This window comes from Podarcis filfolensis, assembly GCF_964270895.1.
Source record: "Podarcis filfolensis genome assembly, chromosome: 17".
Lineage (NCBI taxonomy): Eukaryota > Metazoa > Chordata > Lepidosauria > Squamata > Lacertidae > Podarcis > Podarcis filfolensis.
The window spans coordinates 6,812,295-6,826,077 of NC_139621.1; the positions used below are offsets into that span (position 1 = coordinate 6,812,295).

The window sequence follows — 13,783 nt, forward strand, 5'->3', positions numbered from 1 at the left end:
AATGTGGCTGTGAGGAAGAAATGAGGTGAGGGAGATAATAAAGTATATATTTAAAGGAATTCAGATAGCTGTTGTGGAAAGATAGGCAGGTGCGTTAGATCAAAAAACTAGACCTGTAAGACTTCAGTATAGAAGGACTATTTGTTCTGATTGTTTTGCTCTTTAATCAAATATATGTTCACGTTTAACTGTCTGTGTTCCTGTCTGGATGGATTATCAGGTAAATATATCTCACCCCACGTGTCTAGCGTAGATAATTTTGTTTTGTCATGTTTGAGAAGGCTTTTCCTGAAGAGTGACCCCATCATTTATGAAATATTAATTGTACATCTCTAGGAATGGTTTTGTTGTTTTTAGAGTTTGTAGAAATGGTCTTTACCTCATTGTGCGCTACTTCGATAACCTCAGCCTGTGAAGCGGTTTATAATTTTGCAACATAAAAATAAATACTTGTGTAATGATATAAAGAGAAAGTCTTACTGTTTTCTATAACAGGTGGCGGCAGGTATTTTAAGGAAAGTCTGGGCTTGGCAGAGTAGCTGCAGGACTTCCTGGGGACAGGTGCTTATGAGGGACTTCTGGGAGCATCACAAGGTCCTTGACAGTAGTTTCCAAACATCAGAAAATAAGTTGCTCTTCAAATCCATTGTGGATAGGGGGCAAGGAGCTGCTGTAAAATTACAGGGATGTGCATATCTAAAAAGTGCTGCCTTCCTGTACTTTGGGTTATTCGAGGGCAGAATATTCTTGCGGGTTGTTGTTCTGCTCTTCCTCCTTCTGTAGATGTTTTGCTTCTGTAGGACTTAAGTGGCCTCTTTGTTCTGAAATAGCATATACAGTGGTACCTCTGGATGCAAACGGGATCCGTACTGGAGCCCCGTTCGCATCCTGAAGCAAACGTAATGCGCGACTGCATGGGTCGCGTTTCACAGCTTCCGCGCATATGTGTGATGTCATTTTGAGCGCATGCGCGAGCAGAGAAACCCGGAAGTAACGTGTTCCGGGACCTCAGGGATTGAATTTACAAATCCAGCTGCCTGTTGATTTAGTCAGCAGAGGCCTTGTTTGTGGTGGCAGTACAGTTGTTAGTGACACCAGACAGAGCTGTGGTGCCTAGGTTGTGGAACTCGCCCCCTCACCCCTAGAGAGCCACATGCCTCCCAGACTATATGTATTCAACAAACCTTGGTTTTGAAGAGTGTTGTGGTTTATTGCTGCGTTTTGTTTCATAATTCCTTTCTGCTGCTCCGAGCAATTTCAGATTGTTTGATTATTTCATTTGTTTTTTATCCTGCAAGTCATATGCTGATGTCAGCAACTAAAATGAAATATATGTTCCTGTTCTCCATGACACCGACTAACGTGATCCTTCTTGGCAGATTCGGAGCTGGCGCTGATGTACAACGACGAGTCAGTCCTGGAGAACCATCACCTGGCGGTGGGTTTCAAGCTGCTGCAGGAAGAGAACTGTGACATTTTCCAGAACCTGAGCAAGAGGCAGCGACAGACTTTGCGGAAGATGGTCATCGACATGGTGAGCCTCAGAAAGGAGAGCCATTGACTGCTTCCAAGAACAAGCCTGCATTTCCCTTACTCCATCCCTGGGCTTGGTCTCCCAGTTCGAGGTTCCATTCCTCATTTTTTGCCTTGGGAAATTCAGTTGTTTAAAAGCAGAGAAATGGTACAAAGGAAGACAGGGGAAGAACGAGGCTTTCTGCCACCCCCTGCGCATTAGTCTTGAGGGATTATCTGTAGGGTGAGGTGGGGCACATTGATGCACGGGGCACATTGATACACCAGCAACATTTCAAGCAGAGTTATATTTCTCACAATGACACCCCACAAGGAAGGAACATCATCCCTGTCAGGCTTTCTGTCTGAAGTACCAAGCTGGTGGACCTTCTAATGAGCAGAATAATTTTGATTTGTCTCCTGTCATTCCTTTGCTGCCCATTGTACACATGTCATGGCAGCAGTTGTATGCAAAGACCAACACAGGAGGAAATTGTAGTTGCACCTCAAGCAGGAAAATATGACCTGGGATTTGAGGAGTGGGTGGCAAGGCTGATCCTCTGTCTTAGTGCAGAAACTGCCTCCCGTCTCGCTGGCTTCTGTGTTGGTCCCCTCTGCTCTGGTTCCCCAAAAGCAGGACTGTATAATTTGAAACAGTGGCATACCGTGACTCTGACATATTGACCACGGTAGCACAAGGCACATCACTGCCTAAGGCACATCCCCAAATGGCACCAACGCCCAAAGTTCAGATATGCAGCGTCCAAGGCTGAGGCAGAAAAACCAGCAAACAGCCTCCGCTCCCTGGCAGTAAAAATAGGGTGGGTGGAATTCCGTGTTGATGACAGCACATGTCCCATTAGCCCAAGCATTGCAGCTTGCCAGGCAGAACAAAGTCCCCTCTCTCTGGGGGTTCCCCTTCCCTCCTCATCCATCCTTCCTTTTTCTAGATCAGCCATCCACTTTGTAGACTGCTCTGGGCGCGACAACCACAGTTGGAAAAGGCTTGGCCAGTCAGCGGTTTGTGGGTTGGAGGGATGGTGTTATCAGAGCTCTCAAGCCAGGCATCCTTGGCAGCTGACTGCTGTGTTGATGCCCTGCAGGCCCAACATCCTGGTCCCGTCTCCCATGAGCCCCAAACAGGCACACTGGCTCTGTATAATATTTGAGATAGAGCCAAGTGGACTAAGATGCGTTGCTTGCAAGTGTCATTTTCTTGCCAACTATTCCGGGTGGGTGACGACAGACGAAGCAGACTTTTTGCAAGATTTGCTCAAATGCCAGGATATGCAGAACCCCGCAGCCCCAGCCTGGTTTAGGAGGAGCTTTAAGGTTGCTTCTGTTGTTTCAGAGAAAATCCTGAAGGTGGGGAGAGGCGAGAGATTAGCTCATTGGCATTATGATAATGTTCAAACTCATGTAAATTTAGTTGATTAAAATAATCAGTTAAAAGGTCCCTGATTAAGTAATCTAAAAATGGTTTCATCAGCTGACAGCCCTGGTGTTTCTTCAGCCTGTCTCTCCTCAGAACAGATATGGTAGAACAACCTCAAGAGCACTAAGGAGAGGACTGTGGAAGCCCCCCTAGAGAGTGGCAGTCCCACAAGTACTAGGCTTCATGGAGGGGCTAGGCCAGTGGTTTTCAACCAGTGTGTTGTGGCACCCTGGCATGCCTTGAATGATGGTCAGGGGTGCTGTGGACAACACTGGCCTCTGTCCCTCTTTCCTTCCATTCCTCCTCTGATGCCCTCTCGAGTCTCTGCCTCCCAAAGGTTTGCATGGCTGTTTGTTGCAGCAGCCCTGGCTACAAGCTCCCCAGGTGAATGGTGCCTCTGGGGCTGGCCAGGGGGTGCTGGTTGCCAGGAGATGAGGTGGCCTCAGAATAAGCAGCCAGCAGGTGAAGGAGTCCAGCCAGCCTGTCCTTCAGCTCTTGCTGTTGGGAAGTCCTAGACCCCTGTGGGGCAGTGTGAGGAGGCACCTCTCTTTGGGGCAGGGGGCGCAGCTCAGAGACCAGGGGCAGCAGCAGTGGCTGCCCTGAGGACTCCCAAGGAGAGGGGAGAGGAGGCTGAGGGAACCCTCCACAATGGAGGGTGTTCGAAAAAGGGTGAGAGGCTGCCAGCTCTGCAGGCAAAGGGTGACATAACTGGGCTCCTGAGCCTCACAGGGGTGCCACAGAAAGAATGTAGTTGGTCAAGGGAGCCGTGGACTCAAAAAGGTTGAAAACCTCTGAGCCAGATGAAAGAAAACTACATTGGGTTGCTGTCTGTCTGCACAGGAGCCTAAATTCCCTGAGAGGAAGGATGGAGCACGAACGAAGGCATGGAGCCCATGAAAGTTGAAACGCAGAGTGATCCCCTTCCATTATCAAAAATTATGGCTTATACTTCTGCAGGTCCTGGCTACCGACATGTCCAAACATATGAGCCTCTTGGCCGACCTCAAGACGATGGTGGAGACCAAGAAAGTGACCAGCTCAGGGGTGCTTCTGCTGGACAACTACACTGACAGAATACAGGTGGGCAAGGCTGGATGAAGTCCTGCATGCTACAGATTGGGAAAGGATGGTCAGGTCCTCTTGTCCAGAGGCACAGCCCTCCCAGGACAAGCAGGAAGGAGGTCAGTCCCCACCCCAGTGGCAGGCTGGGGAGGCAAAGTGCAGCTGGTCCCAGAACTGCCATTCAGATAAAGTGGCAACAAGGAAGCTGGGAAGCAGCTGCAAGGGTCGTCTGGCAGCAGCTTGCTCTCAGATGTGTTGCTCAAGCTGCTGAGCCAGTCCAGCATCTGAGGCTTGGGCGGGGAGGTGGACGGATGACATTGTTTAAATTGTTGGCCTGCTGCCTAACAACAGCCTTTCAAGGAAGCCTCCAAAAAAAGAAAATATAAACACACAATATATACAATATTAAAATTTTAAAAAACACACACACTGAAAACACAGTTAAGACTGGGAAAAGGTCCTGTGGTTCAGCTGCTGCTCCTTTAAGTTAGAAAGCATGTCAGCGCAAGTAGATCAATAGGTACTGCTGCGGCGGGAAGGTAAACGGTGTTTCCGTGCACTATGGTTTCTGTCACGGTGTTTCGATGCACCAGAAGGGGTTTAGTCATGCTGGCCACATGACCTGGAAAGCTGTCTGTGGACAAACACCAGCTCCCTTGGCCTGAAAGCGAGACGTGCGCCGCAACCCCATAGTCGCCTTTGACTGGACTTAACCACCCAGGGGTCCTTTACCTTTTATGTGCCTTAAAGATCCTGCAGGGAAAAACAGCCTGGGCATACAAACACATGCATAATTGTGTCCCTGGGGCTGGAGCCCCTCCTTTCGGGTGACTGGAGAATCTGTGACTCCCTGTATCTTCCTGGCAGTAGTGACGACAATGATGGCGTTCACTGCCCATTCCCCAGACCTTAGAAAGCCCATTGGCTCCTTTTGTCTCCTGACAACTGAATAAGCTGCAGACCCTCCTTTGGGCCCTCTGCGCTGGTGTTGCCCACGCCAAGTAGCAGGCCAAGAGGGCCTTACTACTGTGGTGGTGCAGGAAATTCGCCACATGGGTCGGACAGCCAGAGCCTTTGCTTCATTTGCACAGTCCTTTTCCTAGGTTTCCCACCCACCAACCTCCTTAGGCTCTGAGAGCAGAGGGGGGCTAATTCCATCTAGGTCTTTTCTCCCTCTGCACACAGGCAGACACACAACTCACTGTTTTGCTTCCCAAGGGTTTGGCGCTCAGCTGCCTAGGACCCTCGTACCTACGGGACCGCCTCTCCTGGTATGTCCCACGGAGGACCTTACGGTCTTCAAACAAAAACATCTTGGAGGTCCTGGGCCACAGGGAGGTTAGGCTGGCCTCAACCAGAGCCAGGGCTTTTTCGGCTGTGGCCCCGATCTGGTGCAACGCTCTGTCACAAGAGACTAGGGCCCTGCGGGACTTGACATCTTTCCGCAGGGCCTGCAAGACAGAGCTGTTCCACCAGGCCTTTGGCCAAGGCACAGTCTGACCCCCTCCTTTGGTAATCCTCACAGAACTCTAGCGCAATGGTTGCCATTATATACGATATATACAATATCTTTATTGTCATTGTCAATAGAAAATGAAATTTGAAAATTTACATAAAACATTCAAAAACTCTGAAAACCCATTTTAAAATACAATATACTATAGATTTGATTTTGAACTGATTTTAGAATGAATTGATTTTAGAAAGCTGTGTTTATTGTTGTTAGCTGCTCTGAGCCCGGCTTCGGCTGGGGAGGGCGGGATATAAATAAAATATTATTATTATTATTATTATTATTATTATTATTATTATTAATCAGGAAGCAGCTGCTTCCGCATTCTTGCCTCTCTCTGACTGTCCTTGCGCTTCCTGATCCCAACCAGGTCCTGCGGAACATGGTTCACTGTGCGGATTTGAGCAACCCCACGAAGCCGCTGGAGCTCTATCGGCAATGGACAGACCGGATCATGGAAGAGTTCTTCCGGCAGGGGGACAAAGAGCGGGAGCGGGGCATGGAGATCAGCCCCATGTGCGACAAGCACACGGCCTCCGTGGAGAAATCGCAGGTGCGTGATGGCCAAGTGGGATAATGTTCCAGGGGAGCGAGAGGGATCCCTTTCCCCTCCTGCTACTACCAAGGCTAGGAAAATCCAGACATGGGATGGCTGCTGTCAAAACCCACTTTATCTTTGGAGCATCATCGTGCTCCCATCCCAGAGTTTCAGCAAAAATACAACTTCACCAAAAGTTGGGGGCAGGGAGGAAGTAGGGAGTAAACATAGCCAGCCCAGAAGGAGAAAGGAAACCCTAGATCCATTACAGGAGAAAGGAGGGGCTGCCATGTCCATTGGAGGAAAGCAGGAATCTGGCACTGGGATGCAAGCGAGCTTTTTTCCTGTGGCTGTGAGCCAGCAGCTTATGGCTTCCAGCATACATAGCTGAGTCTTTTACAGGCAAGTGTTTTTTTGTGCAAGGAATTGGCAGCCATGAGTTGGTACAGAGGATCCATTGCCAGAAACTTGCCTCTTCCCTGTAAGAAACTGCTGTTTTAAGCAAAAAGAAGCTGCTTTATGCGGTGTGGCCTCCTCTATTAGACTGGCTCATGCCCCCTTAGCTGCCTGGGCGCCCTTTTTGACTGGGAATATCATGGATTGAACCTGGAGCCCCTCTGCCTGGCTCCCTCCTTGTGGGAACTGGGAATGTGCTCTTCTTCCCACAGTTACCAGGTCATTTATGACTGTGTGCTCCTCTGGACTAAAAACTGTGCCATCACACCCATGTCTGCACCACTGTTAAAGAATGCTTTATTTTGCTAACAGAGAGCTCCCTGCTGTACCATTTTGGTGGGAGTGTGGATTGTAGTCTTTTAAAATATTTGTAAGAGAGAACCTAGCCAGCTATAACAAGCCCCACACTCCTCTATAGCACTGTCCCACTGTTTGTTGAACCGACTGTGCTATTGCCTTTTAGAAACACTTTAATGTACCTCACCCTTTCAGTGCTAGAGAGGACAGCTGTTAGGGAAAGGGGGGTTGTTAGTTACAGTTTAGCTAACTTCCACACTCGTTTTAGCACTAACAGGAATAGCGGGTACAGGGAATGGAACATGTTGTCTTACAGAAAGCCTCTGAGAATTTCGGCAGAATACTATTTTTCTAGTCCTCATGACTTAGGAGAATCTTGAAAGGACAAAGCTACGGCTTATGCTCAAAACCCAGAGATGAGGGTGCAAGGACATACCTATGAGTTAGCCAGGCTGTCCCCCATCAAGGGCACAGGCCCAGGGGTGCAAAAATCATGCCTGTCCACTGTGGCTTGGAGTGGCTAGGAGCTCACCCGTCTGGGTGCTCTCCAGGCCATTCCTCCACTGTTCTGGGCGATGACTCTGGGCTAAGAGAAGTTAAACGTTCCCTGCCCTATCGCTGCATTATTCTAGCACCAAAATAGCCACCCCTCAACCACACACCTTCCCACAATGTACCTGGTACAAAAGCATCCAGGTCTTTTTTCTGTGGCCTGAAGAAGCACAGGATGAGTTCATGGGTGTCCTTTAAGGGACTGCAGTTGGCAACTGAAATATACTCAGAGTCGAAAGTGGATTTCATGCTCTTTATTCAGCTCATAGTGTTAAGGAGGAAGAATGGGAGTTCCCCCAAAATATCTGCTTTATATACATTATTTACACAATGGGCCCCACGTGATTGGCTAATTCTAGGATTCTCCTGTAGGCCAATCAGGTTGCGGATTCACTTCCACCTGGAGCTGGATTGGGTGGCTCCTGTGGACCAATCAGACTGCTGCATTCTGGGTCCTATTGTTCTAGGACTAATCAGACTGCTGCATTCTGAATCCTGTTGTTCTAGGACCAATCAGACTGCTGCATTCTGAATCCTATTGTTCTAGGACCAATCAGACTGCTGCATTTTGGATCCTATTCCACTCAGTACATAACAGCAATACCGCTCACTGTTCTGTTACCAACCCTCTTCTTTCCCTGCCCCTCGGTTGTGTTTCAGGTGGGCTTCATTGACTACATCGTGCACCCGCTGTGGGAGACGTGGGCGGACCTGGTGCACCCAGATGCACAAGACATTTTGGACACCCTCGAGGACAACAGGGACTGGTACCACAGCATGATCCCCCAGAGCCCCTCTCCCCCTCCGGACGACACGGAGAAGGACGATGAAGCCTGCCTAGAGAAGTTCCAGTTTGAGCTGACTCTGGAGGAAGAGGGGGAGGACTCAGAGCAGTCTGAAAAGGACCACAGCAGCCCCGGCGACGAGGACAATAGCTACTACACAGCCACAGAGGAGCAGCAACATGAGTCCCAGGAAGGGCAGGACAGACTAACGGACGACACAGTGAACGACATGTCTCCCGGCACATCATGACTTTGGGGAAGGGACAATTGAAAAAGCAAAAAACACACACACACGAAAGTTTTCATGAGGGAGGGGCAGGGATAAAAAAACAACAACGAAAAAACTCATTTTTTATTTTTATTGTATTTTTTATAAAAAGAAAATCAACAAGAAAAAAAGGGAAATATACACAGCAACTGTAGAACCAGGTTGGCCCAAGCAAGGGGCAGTAGCCCTGCTGCTTCAGTGAGCGGCCCAAGCACTCCAGAATTAATCTTACCTTTAATTTTGCTTTCTTTTTCTTTCTTTCTTCTCCGTTGTTGCTGAGTGGGTTTTTATTATTTTCCTTTGCTGCTTAAAAAAAAAAAAAAAGACTGGTGCCATCAGGAACAGAAGGAGGGCAATGGTGATGAAAAGCATGTATGAAGTGGTGGCAAAGGCCAAGCAGGAGGAATAATAATAATAATAATAATAATAATAATAATAATAATAGTATTTTAAGCCATTTGTAGTAAAACAAAGCAGAGACGCTGCAGGGCTTCAATGCCAAAAACCAGTAATAATTTTCACACATGCCCCTTCTGTTCATCTGGCTCCCTTGCTTCAGACATGCCCTCCTGAGTCGTTTGGTGCCTTTATTCCTTTGCCCATCGCAGCATAACCCTCCTAGCTGGAAAACAGGGTGTTCAAAACATTGGGGATTTTTTTTGGGGGGGGGAGAGTTCTAATAACTTTGATTTTTGTAACTTATTTTTTTAAGCTACTGCTAATTTATTTTTGTGAGTTTATTTTGATTTGATCGGACTGGTAAGAAGAAAGGACTTTGCCTCCTTCCTTCCTTTCTTTCTTTCTTTCTTTCTTTCTTTCTTTCTTTCTTTCCGATGCACTTTTTTAAAAAAATTAATAATAATAATAATGGTTTGCAGGTGGGGAGTTCCTTTTTTTTTTTTTTTTGCCTGTGACGCCATAACATTCTCTCAGAAGCAAATGGGAGAAGACATTGCTTTTAAAGAAAACAAAAGGGAACAAGAAATCAAATAAGCAAAACGTTTTATCTGAGTTTCCAAATAGCCAAGTCTTCCTCCGTTTATCATTTTGCACAAAAAAAGAAAGAAAAGGCAATATGGCCAGGGTTGAATGGTTGTAACTGGCCAACTTGCCCAGACAGCTCCATAGGGGACCTCAGGGGTGAGTATTCCTCTCCCAGTAATGGGGATGGGATGGAGAGAGGGGGGTTGGTTTGCATCCTTCCTAACCCAATAATAAGAGGAGAGACTTATGTTTTTCAGTGAGTATTATTTAAGGACTAATTTGCAGGTTACCACCATCTTTATGTCTGAAAACCTGTGATTTGTTAGTTGATGAATCTCTAAACTGCAGTACCCTTCTTCCTGTTTACAGGTTTGTCAACTAGGAAATGCAAGTGTACTGACCACAAACAAACAAACAATTTGCATGTGCCTCTAGGCACATACTTTTCTCACAGGAGGCTTGATACAAGCAGTCTGTATGAATGAAACCCAAATCTTTATTTCTGTGCAATGCAGTGTAATGTGGCTGGATCACATAGATTGACTTGTGAAGTTTGTATGCTGGGGTGGGGGGGGCGGGCTTTATTAAGTTCAAAGGCTAGAGGCTCTAACACTCTTGGTTCCAGAGGTGAGGATCCACCTCAGACCACTAGGAAAATTATGTGTTTACATGTGCCCAGAAACCCCACACCGTTCTCACACTGCTGTGACATAAGCCAATAGCTTTTTTCAGACCCTGGGTCTGGTTCCAGAGAAGCTCCATCTCTCAGAGCTCAATCAGATCGACAGAAAATCCAGCCAAAAGAGGAGTCTAAGCAGTATGCAGGCTTCTTACTTTAAGGTCACTTGCCTTGAAGTGAAATACAGAGGCAGCCAGAGAAAGGGGGTCTGAAATGTGCTTTTCTTTCCCTCCACGGGGCTGATCTTGCTACACAGATCTCCATGCCAAATGCTGCTCTCCTGACGATCTCTTCCCCCGCTCCCTTATTGGGCACAGAACAAGGAGCCCCAGCTGCCTCCTGACAGTTCTCCTAGAGAAGCAGGACCTGCTGCCTCACCCTTTCACCAGAAATCACCATGAGAGAAAAGAAAAGAATCTGCTCTGTGGAATATCAAAAGGAGATCTTTTTGGCTGCTTTTATTCTTTGCCTTAACCAGCCAGCGGAGTATAATTTGCTAGTATCCTGCATCATTGTCCTGGTATGAAGAGGGTGAACTTTTCTCCATCCACAAAATGCCTTGCCCTACCCCTGGATGGACGTTCTCCTTAGCTCTGGGGACATCAGATATTTGCATGGACAAGCAGTGCTAGGGAATCCAGTCCAAAGAACCATAGGAAACAGACATCCTGGATCCTCTTTTCTTGTGCCTCTGCCCACTTGGGGAAGCTGTAGCCTAGTCCTTGGCTGGCTGGATTCTGGGGGGTCACTCCCCCCCCACTGTCTAGAGGACCCAACCCCTCTTTTTGGAGGCGGGGGGAGAGGAAAGTGGGAGAGCGGCAGCACAAGTGAATTGTGAGCGGATTGGCCTTTCGACAATGTGAGACTTGAGTGAGTGGACCTGAGCCAGCACCTCTCCCACTTGAGGTGAGGCCAGGACTGGGATCCCCTTTAGCCTGACTTACGTGGCCATTCAGGGCTGGCATGTGCCTACCCTAATCTCTCCCCTCCATGTAAAGTGGTGAAGCAATAACAAGTGAGGTCCCATTCCCATCACCACGCTGAGCTTTCGAACCAAAGCCATGTCTCCTCTTTTGCAAAGTCTCCATCCCACCCACTTTGCATTGACTTCTGTTTGGCCAGTTCTCCTAGTACATAGGTTCAGGCAGGCGGCAAGGAGCCTTCCAGAACTGTTCCAACCCAAGCACGGTAGTGGGCAGGGGGACAACTGGGGTGGAGAGATGGGCTAGCTCTTGCACGGCAGCCAGCCAGCCCCTAGAACACCTGCCAGCCGCTTCAGCCCCTGGTCTCTGCTCGAAAGCCAGTGTAGGGCATCTCCTTCCCTACCCAAGGAGAACATGGCCATTTCTGAACACAGTACTGTAGCCATTTTCTTTGTATTTTTTCACTTTTCTTTCTTGAAGCCTCAACTGAAGAAAAAACAAAAAGGGAAAGAGAGAGGAATTCTTTCTTTCTGATTTGTGTATAGCTTTTATTTTTGTATGCAGTTCTGTTCCATGAGTTTGTTGGGTCGGGTTTGGACTGTACATAGTTGTGAATAAGCAGATTGTAAATTATTCTAAAAAGAGTAAAAGAACCTTACAAACAATACCCCCCCTTTCCTTTCCCTCCCGGCCCTGCCTCGGTTTCTCTCCCCAAACTCCTGCCATAGGACCTGTGCTGGGAGTGCATTTGTGGAGAGCAATGAGGTCTCTGAGAGACTCTCCAGCTGCAGCCTCTCCTCGAGAGCTCTGGGACGCAGGCCCTGACCCTGCCCGTTTCTCCTGTCTGTGTATTTATGGTGTAATATAGACACATTGGAAATTGTAGAATTGTCATTTTTCCTTGCAGTGTCGTTAATCAGCTGTTGCAATGTTCTCTCTCGAATGTTACCAAAACCGTTCAGCAGCCGAGCTCACAATAAACCAGGAGAAAGGGAGTCTTTGTGCCTGTGACCTTGACCTGCCTTCTCTGCAAGGCTGCAAGAGGTGTGAGTGTTTTTTCAATCCCCCGGAGGCCAAAAGGAGAGGGGAAGAAAGCCAGGTCCAGCCTACCATTGAGCAGTCTAAGGCAGCTGCTATAGGCATCTCATTTTGGGGGTCGTAAGAGGGCAGCAAGGATGCGGGTGGTGCTGTGGGTTAAACCACAGAGCCTAGGGCTTGCCGATCAGAAGGTCGGCGGTTCGAATCCCCGCGACGGGGTGAGCTCCCGTTGCTCGGTCCCAGCTCCTGCCAACCTAGCAGTTCGAAAGCACGAAGTGCAAGTAGATAAATAGGTACCACTGCGGCGGGAAGGTAAACGGCATTTCTGTGCGCTGCTCTGGTTCTCCAGAAGCGGCTTAGTCATGCTGGCCACATGACCCGGAAGTTGTACACCGGCTCCCTCGGCCAAGAAAGCGAGATGAGTGCTGCAACCCCAGAGTCGGCCACGACTGGACCTAATGGTCAGGGGTCCCTTTACCTTTAAGAGGGCAGCAAACTCTAATGTTCTATTGCTGTGGATGCTGTGGCCCTGGAGATGTGGGGACAGGGGATAATGGGAGGGATCTGTTGCTTTGCCTTGGGCAGCAAAGTGTCTTGGGCTAGCCCTGGACAGGAGCCAAGGAGCCCCGCAGGCACTATTTTAATTCAATCCCAAGGAATGCCAACTCTTCCCAGGCGAGACGTGGTGCCATCTTCAAAGGCTCTTGGATTGCAATATCGACACACTCGGCGCAGCTCCAGGGACTTCTGACTTTAATGCTGTGCCTCGTCCCGTGGGGTTTTCCCTCTTCTCACAAAATTGTCCCCTTTTTGTGTCTGTCTTGAACATGGCACTCTCGGGCTATCGTGATTACAAGCCACTACAGTATGATCTATTTTGACACTCAAGACACTCAAGACATTTTGACACTCAAGACACACACAGCTACATTGTAAAAACAAAAATAGAACTATATAAAACATTTAAAAAAAATTGTTGCAATTAATAGAACATGCAGGAAATCAGCAATTAACAAAACCAGCAGTCAAAGGCCTTTAGAAAGATGGGCTTTTTGCCCCCTTCAGCAGGAAAAGAGAACAGAAGGTTGCCACACAGCCATGGACCAATAGTAATATCAGGTTCAGCTACCCGTAACATGACTGTCCTTCACAGAGTGAAAGCACGCTGCAAAGGCTAAGTGCCACTTCTTGAAATAAGAGAGGCAGTCTTGGGCAATGCAAGGTCTTCATGGTTCAGCATCTTGAATTGGGTCTGGATGCTAATTGGCAACTGGTGGTGCTGCTGCAAATCAGGACAGTTGTGTGCCATTAGGTGGTGAGCTGCAGACATTCAGTTTCTGCAGAGTCTTCGAAAACATCACTCTGTGGTGCATTGCCGTGATTTGTTCTGGAGGCTACCAAGGAAGAGATAAGGTAAAATCTCTTTCCAGAAAAGGGGCAATGTCTTACCTGCCTGCTGCCATCTTCTGGATGCTTCCTGCAACAATGGGGCTATTGAACAGCCATGGTTCCTGAAGGCTGAGTGGGTTACGCTCCTCCTGTCATCCTCCTGGAGTGTCTTTGTAATTGTAACATTTTAAATAAGACCCTTTTATTTGCTGCTTTCTGACTAATTGTTTTTAGACGGTTGCATTGTAACAAAAACAACGAAGTTTCTCGTGGCTCCTAGAATCACTAGCAGATTTGTAATCACCCTCAACCTTCCAGCTTATGAAAGGAGAGGGGTGGATGTTAAACGGTT

At 48.0% G+C, this 13,783-nt stretch overlaps 1 protein-coding gene and 1 long non-coding RNA gene across 8 annotated transcripts in view; one reads left to right on the top strand and one right to left on the bottom strand.

Annotated features, from left to right (window-relative positions):
- The window catches only part of PDE4A (phosphodiesterase 4A), a 378,145-nt gene extending 366,146 nt beyond the window's left edge, over positions 1-11,999 (top strand). For all 7 annotated transcript variants that reach the window (XM_083593229.1, XM_083593228.1, XM_083593233.1 and 4 more), the window contains 4 exons: positions 1,380-1,534; positions 3,905-4,027; positions 5,893-6,075; positions 8,026-11,999. In XM_083593229.1, the coding sequence (XP_083449355.1) occupies positions 1,380-1,534; positions 3,905-4,027; positions 5,893-6,075; positions 8,026-8,400 (836 nt within the window). In that variant the 3' untranslated portion in view covers positions 8,401-11,999. The remainder of the gene's footprint in view (positions 1-1,379; positions 1,535-3,904; positions 4,028-5,892; positions 6,076-8,025) is intronic.
- Positions 9,201-13,562, bottom strand: LOC310753162. The gene is made up of 2 exons (XR_014543245.1): positions 12,934-13,562; positions 9,201-12,902 (listed from the first exon to the last, which is right to left on the bottom strand). It is a non-coding gene; the product is annotated as an uncharacterized lncRNA (long non-coding RNA).
- Positions 13,563-13,783: the final 221 nt, after the last annotated feature.